The sequence below is a fragment of the Acomys russatus genome, chromosome 25 (genome assembly GCF_903995435.1).
Source record: "Acomys russatus chromosome 25, mAcoRus1.1, whole genome shotgun sequence".
NCBI classification, from domain to species: Eukaryota; Metazoa; Chordata; class Mammalia; order Rodentia; family Muridae; genus Acomys; species Acomys russatus.
The window spans coordinates 50,360,632-50,374,752 of NC_067161.1; the positions used below are offsets into that span (position 1 = coordinate 50,360,632).

At 51.5% G+C, this 14,121-nt stretch overlaps 3 protein-coding genes and 1 non-coding gene across 4 annotated transcripts in view; 2 read left to right on the forward strand and 2 right to left on the reverse strand.

Annotated features, from left to right (window-relative positions):
- Gps2 (G protein pathway suppressor 2) overlaps nt 1-14,121 on the forward strand; it is a 177,628-nt gene that overhangs the window by 126,715 nt on the left and 36,792 nt on the right. The gene's annotated exons all lie outside the window — the stretch shown is intronic.
- On the forward strand, nt 5,542-5,648 carry LOC127208891 (U6 spliceosomal RNA). The gene has a single exon (XR_007833153.1). It is a non-coding gene; the product is annotated as a U6 spliceosomal RNA (small nuclear RNA).
- Tmem95 (transmembrane protein 95) lies at nt 9,287-10,600 on the reverse strand. The gene is given in 6 exon segments (XM_051167297.1): nt 9,287-9,383; nt 9,464-9,548; nt 9,633-9,653; nt 9,751-9,831; nt 9,986-10,042; nt 10,428-10,600. Coding segments are annotated over 6 exon segments (501 nt in total). The 5' UTR covers nt 10,588-10,600.
- On the reverse strand, nt 11,962-13,884 carry Kctd11 (potassium channel tetramerization domain containing 11). The gene has a single exon (XM_051167474.1). The coding sequence runs from the start codon at nt 13,116-13,118 to the stop codon at nt 12,420-12,422; it is 699 nt and encodes a 232-aa protein (XP_051023431.1). The 5' UTR covers nt 13,119-13,884; the 3' UTR covers nt 11,962-12,419.

Sequence of the window (14,121 nt, forward strand, 5' to 3'; positions counted from 1 at the left end):
GGACCAATTTCTCCTGCATAGGGCAGAGATCCAGGAGAGAGCCAGAAGGGGCGCTGGCTACTCCCGCTGGACCCCTGCTGGACTGGGCGGCGCAGCTTGAGTGAGGTCTATCTACAAAACTCTTGCTCCTGGGATCAATGCTGTTAGCTTCTCCTCCACTCTGTTCCGGCCACCTCACCCACCATGGCAGGACACCACCAGGGAAAGGCACCTCAGGGTGCTGCCTCACACCTCTGAAGTCATTCCCTTTGCTTGGAATAGTTTTCCCAACCTGGCCCTACCCAAGGAGCCAGAAGCCCATCCCTAATTCTCCGTATCTCTTCCCTTGTATCCTAAAGCCCTCTGTTCCCTTCCACTGTTGCATCACCGCTCTGCCAGTAACCGACTCCTTTGATAACAAACAGGTTGTCTTGCCTGGGTGTTATCATAGCTAATGCCTGGCTCCTGTGTGATACCTGCTCATCTCTTGTAAAGCCAAGGAGATCAAGTTTCCCCCTTTGCTAGAGGGAAGCCCTAACCTTCACCAGTATGTATCCTCTGTAGGATCCAGTCGCTTCCCCTTCCTCAGTGTGGTGCTCCTCGGCAGCAAACAGCTGCTGCCTTTTCTCAGACCCTTCATGTTATCCCTCTGCCGCCTCCCAGGACCCTGAGGTTGCTTCTCTTTCCAATTTACATTTGACTCACTCATTTTCAGAGTTGTGGCCTCCTACTGTGCAAACACCTTCTGTTCTTTTTCAAAAAACAAAACCAGGGCCAAGGCGCCCCCTTAGTGCCTGCCTTTAATCCCAGCACTCCAGAGGCAGAGGCAGGTGGATCTCTGTGAGTTCGAGGCCAGCCTGGTCTACAAAGTCAGTCCAGGGCAACCAAGGCTACACAGAGAAACCCTGTCTCGAAAAAACAAACAAACAAAAAACAAAACAAAACTTTTTATCTAGTTTTATGTGCACTGGTATGTAGGTGTCAGATCCCTTGGAACTGGAGTTACAGACAGGTGGGAGCTGCCATGTGGGTGCTGGGAATTAAACCCAGGTCCTTGGCAACAGCGGACAGCGCTCTTAACCGGTCTCCAGCCCCACACCCTCCCTCCTTAGCCACTGTACTCCCCTAAGCTTGCAATGGAAATTAATACCCACCATAGTATAGTGACATAGCCCTCCATTCTAGAGTCTGACTGCCTGAGGGTTTTGTTGTTGTTTGTTTGTTTGTCTGTTTGTTTGTTTTTCAAAACAGGGCTTCTCAGTGTAATAGCCCTGGCTGTCCCAGAACTCAATTTGTACACCAGGCTAAACTAGAACTCACAGAGATCTGCCTGCCTCGGACTCTCCAGGGCTAGGATTGAGAACTGTGCTACGATGCCCAGCTGGCTTTTTGTTTTGTCTTAACATTTTGATTGTGTGTGTGTGAGAGTGTGTACATGTAGGTAGACCACTTATGTGAAGGAGCCTGTAGAAGTTAGAAGCAGCACCGGGTTCCCTGGAACTGGAGGTAGCCACCACATGGATGCTGGGAACTGAACCTAGGTCCTCGGCAAGGCATAAGTGCTCTTAACTGCTGACCCAACTCTTCTGGGCCCACGATGACCGAGTGTGAATTTTGGATTTGTCACTTAAAGGCTGTGAACATGAGCAAATTACTTCCTGTCATTCTGTCTTCCCCCTCAGGACGAGCCCCCTGGGAGCACCCACCTGCTGGTGTCACCAGGTCATAGCTGTGTCTGTGTGGAGCAGCTTACCTCTGAATTGGCTTCTGTTGAGTGTCCTCCTGGTATCCAACCTGGTGAATAATCCCTTCCCCAAATTAACGGAGTTCATTCCTATAATCAGTGGGATATCTTAGGAAAATGCTATGTGGTTTTGTATGTGTGTCTGTGTGTGTGTGTGTTGTTTTATTTTTAGGAGAGTCTTGCTGTATAGATCACGTTGTCCCGGTACTCACTGCTGTGTACCTAAGACTTGCCTCCGACTTTCCATCCTCCTGCCTCACAGACCAGGCTGGCCTTGAACTCACAGAGATCCACCTGCGTCTACCTCCCAAGTGCTGAGATTAGAGGTGTGCACCACCATGCCCAGCCTGTAACCAGTGATCTTAGCCACTGAGTCATGTCTCCAGCCTGAGAGATTTATTTTTACTTAGGATCTCACTATGTAGACTGCCTGGCCTTGAACTCACAGAGAGCTGCCCGTCTCTGCCTCTTGAGTGCTGGGATTTAAAGTCTGTGCCACCCCACCTCGGTTTCTTTGTTTTTACCTTTATTTACTTAAAAATGTATTTATTTGTATTTTATGTATATGTGTGAGTGGCCCACAGATGCCAGAAGAGGGTGTTGTATTTCCTAGGGCTGGGGTTACGGGTGTGAAACGCTTGATGGCGGTGCCGGGAACAGAATCTGGATCTCCAGGAAAGTAGCAAGTTTACTCAAATGATGCATATTCTCTCCCGTTCCTTCATTTTTTTTTTTTTTGTTGTTCCTTCATTTTTTATTTTTATTTTATTTTAGGAACGGGATATCGCCAGGCGTGATAGCACAGGCCTTTACTCCCAGCACTTGGGAGGCAGAGGCAGGAAGCCATCCTGGTCTACAAAGAGAGTCCAGCCCAACCAAGGCTACACAGAGAAACCCTGTCTCAAAAAAAAAAAAAACCCAAAAAATAAAAAATAAAAATAAGGACTTGGGGCTGGAGAGATGGCTCGGAGGGTAAGAGCACTGGCCGCTCTTCCAGAAGTCCTGAGTTCAGTTCCCAGCAACCACATGGTGGCTCACAACCATCTATAATGAGATCTGGCGCCCTCTTCTGGCCTGCAGGTGTACATGCAGGCAGAGCACTGTATACACAATAATAAATAAATCTTTTATTTTGTTTTGTTTTTATGGTTTTTTGAGACAGGGTTTCTCTGTGTAGCCTTGACTGTCCCAGATTCACTTTGTAGACCAGGCTGGCCTTGAACTCACAGTGATCCACCTGCCTCTGCCTCCCGAGTGCTGGGATTAAAGGCGTGCACCACCACGCCCGGCTTATAAATCTTAAAAAATAAAATGTGGTCTGATGCCCTCTTCTGGTGTGCACGTGCACACGCAGACAGACCATTGTATATATAATAATAAATAAATCTTTTTTTAAAATAATAAATAAATAAATAAGGTAGAGAGCCATCGAGGAAGACACCCAAAGTTGACCTTTGGCCTTTATATATGCATGTGCACACACACACACCCTGCTTATGGGATTGTTTCATCAGTGTGTTTATCACAAGAGCCGTGTGGCCGGGAGCCTTTGAGGATGTCTTTTGTTGCTCACTACATGCCCGGCACGGTGGAAATGGGGATCACAGAGCCGCCGGCAGCGGCTCCATAGGCAGCGTGTGACCTAGAGAGGTTAAGTAAAGAGATCACCAAATCGGGCTTTGCTCGGGTGACCAGTCTGGCGACCGCAGCTGCAACTCCGGCTGACGTAACTCAGAGAGCTTCTCCCCTGGATGGTGTCCGCGTCGTAAAAAACGCTCCAGGGCCTTGCTTGGCATCCATGCAACTGCATTCATGCAGCTTGGGAACCAGCGAGGCCACCAGACCCTCAGTGGGGACATCTCTGCCTTCAGTTGGATGCTGGCAGGAGCGGAGCCCTTCGGCAGCATTCTGTACTCCCACTGCTGTATTAAGAACAGAATGTCCTCCGTGGGTTTGGATGCTCCCAGCAGGCCTTGGGGCAGGCCTGCTCTGTGCCCACAAAGAAGGTCAGCAAAACCAGCAGATCCGGTCTGTTCCAAAAAGCTTGTAGTCTCCGCCTGTGACCTCTGCCCTGTTTTCTCTACTGACTCCCACCCCCACCCCTTAGGTTCTGTATTTTGTTAGCATACAGTATTTTCTTTTCTTTTTCTTTTTAAAGATGTATTTATTTATTATTATGTATACAGTGCTCTGTCTGCATGCACACCTGCAGGCCAGAAGAGGGCATCAGATCACATTATAGATGATTGTGAACCACCATGTGGTTGTTGGGAATTGAACTCAGGACCTCTGGGAGAGCAGTCAGTGCTCTTAACCTCAGAGCCATCTCTCCAGCCCGCATACAATATTTTTAGTCACTTTAAAAAATACTATACACAGTCCTTTGCCTCCCGAGTGCTGAGAGACCCTGGCACATCAACAATTGGGACTTCTGGTGTGTCAGTAATAAATCTTACCTATACCTCTCAAAAAAAAAAAAAAAATACTATACACACCGGGCGGTGGTGGCACACGCCTTTAATCCCAGCACTCGGGAGGCAGAGGCAGGTGGATCCCTGAAGGAGAGATAAACCTGTTTTTGTTATGATCCCAGTTGTGGGATCAGAGTGTTCTTGTGAGAACAGGTGAGGTTAATCCACTAGAAGACCGACCACCTCGTGCAGGAGCTTGATTGTTGCCAGCTGAAAAGATCCATGAACAGACTCTGGGAGGGGATTTATAAATGAGCCCAGAACTGGAGGCGGGGCCTTTGGAGACTTGGGATAGTTTTGGCTGTTCATTGCTCCACTTCGAGCTGCTCCTAGAGTGAACTGCTCGAGGGAAGGCTTCGGGGCTCTGGCTCCTGCTGAGGTTCCGGGTTCTGGTTACTCCAGGCTCCAGCAAAAGAAATCCTGCTGATTATGCCAGGAGCATAGTTCCTCAGAACTGATATCCTTACGGTTTTGTTATTCTTTAATCCTCTTTTCCTATTGTTTTGGCTAGTTGGGTTATAAGTGACATACGCTTGGTTAATAAGTTTGTAATAAAATATATTGATTAAGAAAATTGAGCCTACAGATCCCTGTGAGTTCGAGGCCAGCCTGGTCTACAATGTGAGACCAGAACAGCCAGGGCTACACAGAGGAACCCTGTCTCGAAAAACCAAAACAAAAAACAAACCAAAAACAACAACAAAACCCTGTATTGGGGATGGAGGTTAAGAGCACTGTCTGCTCTTCCAGAGGTCCTGAGTTCAATTCCCAGCTACCACATGGTGGTTCACAGCCATTTATAATGTGATCTGATGCTGCTTTCTGGCATGAAGCTGTCCATGCAGATAGAGCACTCATATACATAAAAATAAATAAATATTAAAAAAAAAAAAAAAAAAAGACTCACACAGACATCAATTATCAAGCCAGAAATGGCATTCACACTTGTTTTTGGTGTTTTGTTTTGTTTTGTTGCTCTTTGGAGACAGGGTTTCTCTGTGTTAGCCCTGGCTGTTCTGGATTCACTTTTGTAGACCAGGCTGGCCTCAGAACTCACAGTGATCTGCCTGCCTCTGCCTCTCAAGTGCTGGGATTAAAGGGGTGCGCCCCCACCGCCCAGCTTGGGTTCTACTTTTTACAAAGGGAAATGACCTTGAGAGAGCTTGTAGTCAGTAGAAAGAGGAGGGCAAGGCTGTCGGGGCTTGGGCTTTGCCATGGAGTGTGAGAAAGATCCCAAGAGAGCACTGGGGATCTCAGTGAGGGAAGGTTTGCATGTGTCAGCCAAGATGCTCATGGGCCTGTCAGTGGAAATGCCAGTTAGGTCTGTGTTTAGAAAGCTCTGGCCTGGTGCTTGCTTTGGCAGCACACATACTAAAACTGGAACAGTACAGAGAAGATTAGCATGGCCCCTGCGCAAAGACGACACGTGAATTTGTGAAGTGTTCCATATTTATAAAAAAGAAAAAAAGAAAGCAAGCTCTGGCCTGAGTAGCACACAGGGCATGTGAGAGCTGCTGACGGAGAGCCTTGACAGCCACGGTAAACAAGTGAGGCTTATATTCTGTAGGCAGGGAAGAGGTGAGGGGTGTCTTCAATGAAAGGTTTGAGACAGGATCTTTATGTGTCCTAGGCTAGCCTGGATCTTGCTATGTACCTGAAGATGACCTTGAATCTCTACCTCTCCAGAGCCTTGCCAGGAAAGTGTTCTACCACTGAGCTACACTGCCAGCCTTAGTGTGATTGGTTGGTGATTGTGATAAAGATGGAACAAAGAACTCCCAGGTATGATAAGCAAGTGTTCTTTAAAAAAAAAAAAAAAAAAAGATTTATGAATTATTATGTATACAGTGTTGTCTTCTTGTGCTTCTGCAGGGCAGAAGAGGACACCAGGTCTCATTATAGATGGTTGTGAGCCACCATGTGGTTGCTGGGAATTGAACTCAGGACCTCTGGAGGAGCAGCCAGTGCTCTTAACCTCTGAGCCATCTCTCCAGCCTTGGTATTTTATTCTTAACATACTGTAATAGTTGGGCTGGTGAGATGACTCAGTGGTTAAGAGCACTGTCTGCTTTTCCAGAGGCCCTGAGTTCAATTCCCAGCAACTACCTTCTAGCTCCTGACCACCCATAAAAGGATCTAATGCCCTCTTCTGGCATGTGGGTATACATGCACCCCTACATTAAAAAAAACAAAAACCAAAACAGTAATAATATATATTATAATCGATGGTATCACAACCTTTAAAGTTATTTTTCAATTTATATGTATGACTGTCTTGCCAGCATGTAGGTATGTGCACACATGCCCACAGAGGCTGGAAGAAGGTGCTGGACCCTCAGAACTGGAGAATCAGACAGTTGTTGCTGCCACGTGGGTGCTGGGCACAGAACCTGGCTCCTCTGTGGGAGCCCGTCGCCGCTGAGCCTCCCCTGGCCCCTGATATCATACATTTTAGTGGAATACAATAGTGCAGTCATAACAAAGTCATATAAGATGCACGGGCCTGCTGAGGCTTGTAGCATCTGCCTCTAATCCCAGCTACACAACAAGTCTGTGTCAAAAACAAAATATAAGATAGAGGTATTTTGTTTTTTCGGTTTGGTTTTTATTTTTATTTTATTTATTTATTTATTTTTTAAATTTTTCGAGACAGGGTTTCTCTGTGTAGCCCTGGCTGTCTGTCCTGGACTCGCTTTGTAGACTAGGCTGGCCTCGAACTCACAGTGAACCACCTACCTCTGCCTCCTGAGTGCTGTGTGGGGCTTTGGTACAGAGAGGTTAAATAGCTAAGGAGGCCCCATAAGAGCAGACCAAGGATTTGAAGTCAGGCAGCCTAACTCCAAAACCCAAGTTCAGGAGGATCTATGGGGACCTGGGCTCAAGAGGAGTGCTCACAGGCAGGGGAGCACCTGGGAGACTAACAGTTGCTGGTGGGCTGGGGATCCGCACAGGAGACGGGGAGACCGGGGAGAGGCCCTTGGATAGCGGGTGGTATTGTGGATCTCTGGCTATTGGGCAGGAGAATGAGAACATAGTACTATGCTGATCCTGGACAGGGAGGCGGAGCATAGGAGGGTACCGCCAGCTGGATCCAGAACAGAGCGGCTGTCCCGGAGGTCAGGATGTCATGTGGCTTTGTACCCCTTCGTGGGCAATGATGTCGCCTGGTACCTGGTGGGCATCCACTGCTGTCAAAGGAACAGAGGAGTTTCCCTACGATCTTGGGCAGCTTTGTGGGCTCTCTCTCCCAGGACCCCTGGCTCTCGTATTCTCATGCACAAAATGAAAGCGCTGTCTAGAATGTGTAAAGCGAGGAGAGCCACACGTCAGGGGTGCACATCTATAATCCCAGCACTTGGGAGGTAGAAACTGGAAGGCCAGAGGCCCAAGGTCATGCTTGGCTTTATGGCAAGCTGGAGGCCAGGCTAAGCCGACAAGACCCTGTCTTGAAAACAAGAACAAAGGGTTGTAGAGATGGCTCAGCAGGTTAAGGAGCTTGCCACCAAGCCTGGTGATCTGAGATCAGTTCCCAGGACCCTCACTGTGGGAGAACACTGACTTGTGCAAATTGTTCTCTGACCTCCACACATGTGCTGTGGTCCATATTAGCCTACACACACACGCGCACACACACACGCACACACACACACGCGCGCGCGCGCACACACACACACACGCGCGCGCGCAGAAATAAAATTTTAAAATGAGATTTAGAGCTGGGCATAGTGACACACACCCTTAATCCCAGCACCTTGGGAGGCAGAGGCAGGCGGATCTCTGTGAGTTTGAGGTCAGCCTGGTCTACAGAGTGAGTCCAGGACAGCCAGGGCTACACAGAGAAACCCTTAGAAAAAACAAAGAAGGAAAAGAAACAAAGAGGGGAAGGAAGGAAGGAAGGAAACAAAGGAGATCACAGTGGCTGTACCGAGGCTGCAGATGATACTAACCAGGGCTTCTCTGGGACCACTCCCCTCACACTGGGAGGGGGCAGAGGCCTGAGTGTGAGTTGTCCAGGTGGCTGGAAATCACTTGTCCCCTAGCTGAAGGCTGGGACCCCACCTGGGCTTCCGCGCTCACATTAGGACCTATGGCTGGTAATGGGCCTATCTTCACTTCTGTCTCCTATCACCCCACCCGGAAGCCCCTGATACACAGAGGACCGGCACCAGAGTTTCTCCACCATAAATTGTTGACATTAGGACAGGATTTTCCTGTATATCCCAGGATGTTTAGCAAGGGGCCTTGGTCTCCAACCACGAGACGACCCCGGGTAACACATCCGTCCAATCACAACAAAACCTGCCTCCAGACACTGCTGAATACGTGTGGGGAGCGCCCCTCGTTAGAATTCCTAAGAATCTCTATGCCCATCTGCCTGCTCAAGTTGCAGACAGGGCCGGGCAGGAATGGAAGGCACCACACAGGGCCCTGAGCCGCACAGCTTTAATACAATGGAGTGACTGTATGCCAGCGGGCTGACTGGTGTGGTCTCACCCCAGAGGCACAAGTTCTCCAGAACCCTGCTTCCCGGATTCCCGATCAGTCACTGGAGGGCCAACAGTCCCCCGCCTGCCTGCCTGCCTGCCTTCCGCCTTCCCGGAACGGGACGGACAGAGGGGGTGTGGGAGTGGTGGTGGTGGTAAGGGATTCTTTCCTTCTGTAGCTAATTTCTTGGCATCATCTACTGCTGGGTCTGATTGGTGGAGCGCGGGAGAGGAGGAACTTTCCAGCCGTGGGTGCCTGGGTTTCTGGAGACCATATGACGTGGGGGGGGGGGGGGTGTCGATTGCAGAAGTCTAAGTTTTAGGGTCTGGAAGACTGAGGGTTTGGGGCTGGGTCTGAAAAGTGGCTGGTTTCCAACCCTAAGGGACATGGAAACGGTAGGCACAAATTCCTGAGAGCTGGGCGTGGGAAAGCTGCCCGCGTCTTCATAAGTCTTTTGCTTGCAGGTGCCGGTACCTGAATGAAAGAAGACGGGATGGGAGGCCTGGAGAGAAGCGGGGGAATGGAGGACGAGGGGGGGGGAATGGGGGCGAGGGGGGGTTGGGAGGAAGAAGACGGGAGGAGGGAAGAAGAGGAAGGAGCGCGTCACTCAACTCACTCCACCTGGAGGCTCAGAGCACCCAAAAGCAGGGCAACTGCGAAGATAGAGAAGAGCAGAATCCTAGCGTCCCATAGATCGTGACTTCCTGCAAGGAACCCAAGAGGTCGAAACTGCGCATCACACCAGGGAGCCCAAGGGGTCTGAACAGGGTAAAGAATTAAGAACCTGCCTGGGATGCAGCGCTTTCGGGGCCAGCAAGGCGCCTCCTCGCCCTCGCAGGTGGAGCAGTTGTAAAGGATGGTGCTGCCCCCTGCAGGAGACAATGGGAGAAGCGCTGGCTAAGCGAAGCCACCCATCTTCCCAGGAGGCTCCGCGGTCTTTTCCTTTTACTCACGGCAGGCAGGAGCACAGAGAGCTGAAAGGAAAGACAGGGAGGAGTGGCTGACCTGTTCAGTCGTAGCCCACTTGGCTACAAGTCCTAGGCACCCCCTTGATGCCGTCCCCCTCAATACCTTCCCTGGTGTACTGGGGGATCTTGGTCTTCTGAAGCCATTGCCAATACGAAGGGAGCGAAGAGACGGACCTTTTGATCTCTGGAGAGCCACAGCACAGCTGTATTGTTCTAGATGCCCTTCCATGCCCCCTCCCAGGCCCACCCTTGTCTTCGTCTGCTCTTCCCGCCCCCCCCCCCCCCATATCTGTCTTTGTCCTCCTAGGTCCCAAGGTGTCGGTTTCCCCTGACCTCACCCATGACCCTCAGGACTCGATGAGTTTTCTCTGTGATTTTGTTCATGGTCACCTCATCTGTGGAGATGGGCAAGAATGAGCTAGTCTTTTAGGGGGCTTTAGGATTTTGGGTTTTTGTTTTCCTATTTTTCTTTCTTTCTTTCTTTTTTTTCTTCCCGAGACAGGGTTCTCTGTGTAGCCTTGGCTGCCCTGGACTCACTTTGTAGACCAGGCTGGCCTCAAACTCACAGCGATCTGCCTGCCTCTGCCTCCCGAGTACTGGGATTAAAGGCGTGCGCCACCACGCCCGGCCCTTGTTTTCCTATTTCTTAGGACACCCAGTTCTTCCAAAGGGAGAGGCTAGTGTGTGCAGATGGGGTCTGTGGGCTGAGGCAATGACTGAGGGCCAGCTAAGAACTCATAATCCCCCCTTGGATACAGAGGTGACGACTGCTGGGCTAACCTAAGGCAAAGGCTGAAAAATCTGGGGAAGCCCATTCCTTCCACTCTATCTGGCCACTGAACTGAGCCAGGCGGCTCGGCAAGGCATGAGCTGGGAGGCGGCAGAAGATACAAGCCTTGGCAACGGCCAGGAAAGCCCCACCTAGTGCCAGCAGCCACATGAAGCCTGCTGGAGGCTGGGGGGGCATTGGACCTCCTGGGACCAGGGAAGACTTAGAACTCTCTGAGGTTCGGATTCTAGCCCCTTTGTGTACGCGGTTCTAGCCTGGCCCAGAACAATGCCATTCTTTCACCCTTCAGTTCTGGAACAACTGCCCCTGGGCCCCCAGAACTGGAGGCTAAAAGACCTAACTAGCTGGGCACGGTGGCGCATGCCTGTCATCCCAGCACTTGGGAGGCAGAGGCCTCTGTGAGTTTAAGGCCCAGCTTGGTCTACAAAGTGAGTCCAGGACAGCCAGGGCTACATAGAGAGACCCTGTCTGTGGGGTGGGGTGGTGGGGAAGACATCTCTAGGAGGAGAGGGACAGAGAAGCCAGGGTTTCTGTTGCAAAGGGATAGTGGTGTCTACACGTCCGTCTGTGGTTCTGAAAGCGATTTTATTTTCTTCTTGTAAGTCACAGTGATAGATGAATGATGCCTCCCAGTGAAGAAGAAGCCCCCTTAGCCCCTTATCCACCCGAGGAATAAAAAAAAACTGCCGCCCCTTCCCACATCCTCCCCCACTCTTCCAACTCTTTATCTCCTCTGCCCAGGAAGCCTCAGGCCTTAGCCTGCTATTTCCTAGCAACAGGCTCACGGTTGTCTCAGCAACCAAGAGCTCCCTGAGGTCTCAGGCCCAGCTAAGCCCAGTGGCTTTTACCTCTCATAGGAAGCGCCTAGTGACTCAAACTCAAACAAGCCCCTCCTGCCTACGTGGTGGTGTGGCATAAACACACACACACACACACACACACACACACACACACACACACCCTATGATTAAACTAAATCTCAGTGTGCTCTCACACATACCACAGATAATACCTGAAAGAATTGCTAAGCAACCCTGAACAGGCCTGGACACGCCAAGATCACAGAAGGACCATCACACAAACACAGGAGTCAGCAACGCTAATGAGAACCAACATGCCAAGGATCCAAGCGTCATCAGATGCATTGGCTGGCACACACACACACACACACACACACACACACACACACACACACACACACTCATATACAGACATACACACTCACATGTATACACACACTCATATATACACACATGCATACACACACACATACACACACACACACACAGATACCACCACCACCACCACCACTACCATCTTTACCCATGTCCAAGGCTCACTTACATACAGGATCCTTTAAAACACTTGGAATTCCCGAAGGATGTTCTAGGCCCCCATGTTGATGGGGGTTCTCCTAGCCCCGTTATGTCAACCTAGGATGTAGTGCCTATTTTCAGTCTCCAACAGTAGGTGGCTTGGGACACTAAAAGAACCTCCCAGAGTGTCCTGGCCTCTTAATGGTCACAGTAGGATAAGGTGCCAGCTCTTACGAGGGGAAGTCACAGTCTAGGGGACAGATCACATTTGGTAACTCAGAGTATGTCCTTCATCCTAGTGCTCAACCCTCCAGAGTCTTGCTAGGTCTAACCTGGGCAAAGAGGTGCTGCCTTACTTTTCCATACGCTTGAACACAGAGGGCCCATTCCCAACAAGAGCAGGCTGGAGAATCCACGATGCTTTCCCGGGATAAGACCCCGTGTGGATCTTCTGGACCATTCGTGAGTGCTGGGAGTGGAGGCAGCTGGGTTCGGAAATCCCAGACGACATCTTGGGCTCCAGTCAGGTTTGGTGGGATCCCTGACTCTCATCGCTCTCACACCAGAACTAGAAAGGGGCTGTGGGGAGAGCCATTAGTCCTTTGGGGAGAGCCATTAGCCCTTTGGCTGACTCATTTCCCCATAGTCGAGTGAAGGGTAGCGTCTTCAGTGGCGGACAAAGCGCAAAGATCTAGAGTTCAGAAGATCTTCAGGGTCTGGGAAGACAGAGTCCAGACGGAAGCCGTGTTCCAGAGCCACCCGCAGCACCTCCTCCAGGAAGGCAGGCGTGTTCACCACCTCCCGCCGATCTTCCGGCCCCCCAGTCCACAGTGGTTGCAGCCCCAGTCTTTGATATTCCACTTCAGGGAGTTCCTCCGGGCGGGAGGCCCACTCTAGACGAAAATGCGGACCGCCTTCTGCCCTGTCCCCACTGGCCACACCAAATCGGTTGCGCATGGCGCCCAGACACTCCGGGTCAGTGCAGAAGAGGTTGGCTCGGAAGGTGTCCACCCGGGCAGAGCTCAGCTCATAGTGGTGTGGGCCCCTCCGAGCAGAGAAGTGCACCAGGCGGGGGTTGACGTCTACGTCTGCGTGGAGCAGGGCGGCTGTGGATGCAGGTGTACCCCGAGAGGCTTCCAATTCCCGCAGGGCATCCAGGAGGGGCCGGATCTGGTAGAAGTCAGCCTCCGCCTTGAGAAGCGCAGTTTCTCCGTATCCACGGGGCAGGTCCAGCCGGCCGAGCCGCAGGAAATTGAGGATATGCCGGAAAGCCTTGCCGTCCCTGTCGATGAAGTAATGGCCGTCTCCTTGCGGGTTGACATTGGCTGGCATTAGGGTGTCAGCCCTAAACATAGCCCCCAGCATGGAGTCTGGGAAGCGTGTTAGGGTCTCCAATGTAGTGGAATATAGTGTTCCCCCCACATTTAGGGTCACGGGGCCCCCAAAGGAAGGGGGTGAAGAAGACACAGGAGGGGGGGAAATTTTGGGGAATATAAGAGACAGGCAAGGAGAAGGAAAAGGCAGAATTTCCTGGGTTTGGGAAGAATTGGGTGGTAACGTTCAGACCCGCTGCGTTAGAGGCAGAGGTTGGAGAACAAGACAGCAAAGTTCGTAGCTCACCCCAGCTACTTTGGTGGCAGTTGGGGGCTTCAGGACACAGAAATCCCCGAAAGGATGAAAGAACAAAAGGCAGCCAGACAGGGTCAGGGAGCCTCCTGGTCCAGGCGATTCTGATTCTGCGTGATCAGCGATTCCCTCCCGTGTTCTTCAGACAGTGGGTTTCCGGAATCCAACCAGCAGGTGACGGTGGCGAGCACCGGCCAGACTCTGAAAGGCTCAGCTTCTGAGTTTCTGAGCAGAGAGAGTTTTTGCAGTAGGAGAGTCCACGCCGGGTTCCGAGGACCTGTCCAGAGCCAACCAGGCTTAGGTGCGCGGGTCCCAAAAGATGGAGGCGCAACTGATGGGAGGCCGCAGCCGGCGGTTCTGTACGGCTGGGGAGGGAGGATGCTCTCGCAGTCAGAGCTGAAAGCGTCCCAAGACTCTGCTGGGAACGATCGGAGTCTCGGGGCTCGGGCGCCACCGCCTTGCTGGGTTCTGGCAGAAGCCGCTGAAGTCCTCTTCGGCCCCAGGAAGTGGCCTAAGGGCAGCGGTCAGTAGCCCTTTAAGCGACAGCCCCGCCCCTTAGCGCCCCGCCCTGCGCCTTCGTGAGCCAGCCTGGCTGTGCTTGGGGTGGGAGCGGGCTGGCCTCACCGACGGGAGAGACGGGGCGGACGGGCTGGACAGGCCGATGCGAGCGGGGGTGGGATGATTCACGGGCTTTGGTTACGGATGTGGCCGCGACGGCCCCGCGTCCCCTGCAGCTGTGCAT

What these genes read in the sequence shown, in the direction of transcription:
- Kctd11 (XM_051167474.1), bottom strand. Translation starts at nt 13,118, where the DNA reads ATGCTGGGGGCTATGTTTAGGGCTGACACCCTAATGCCAGCCAATGTC.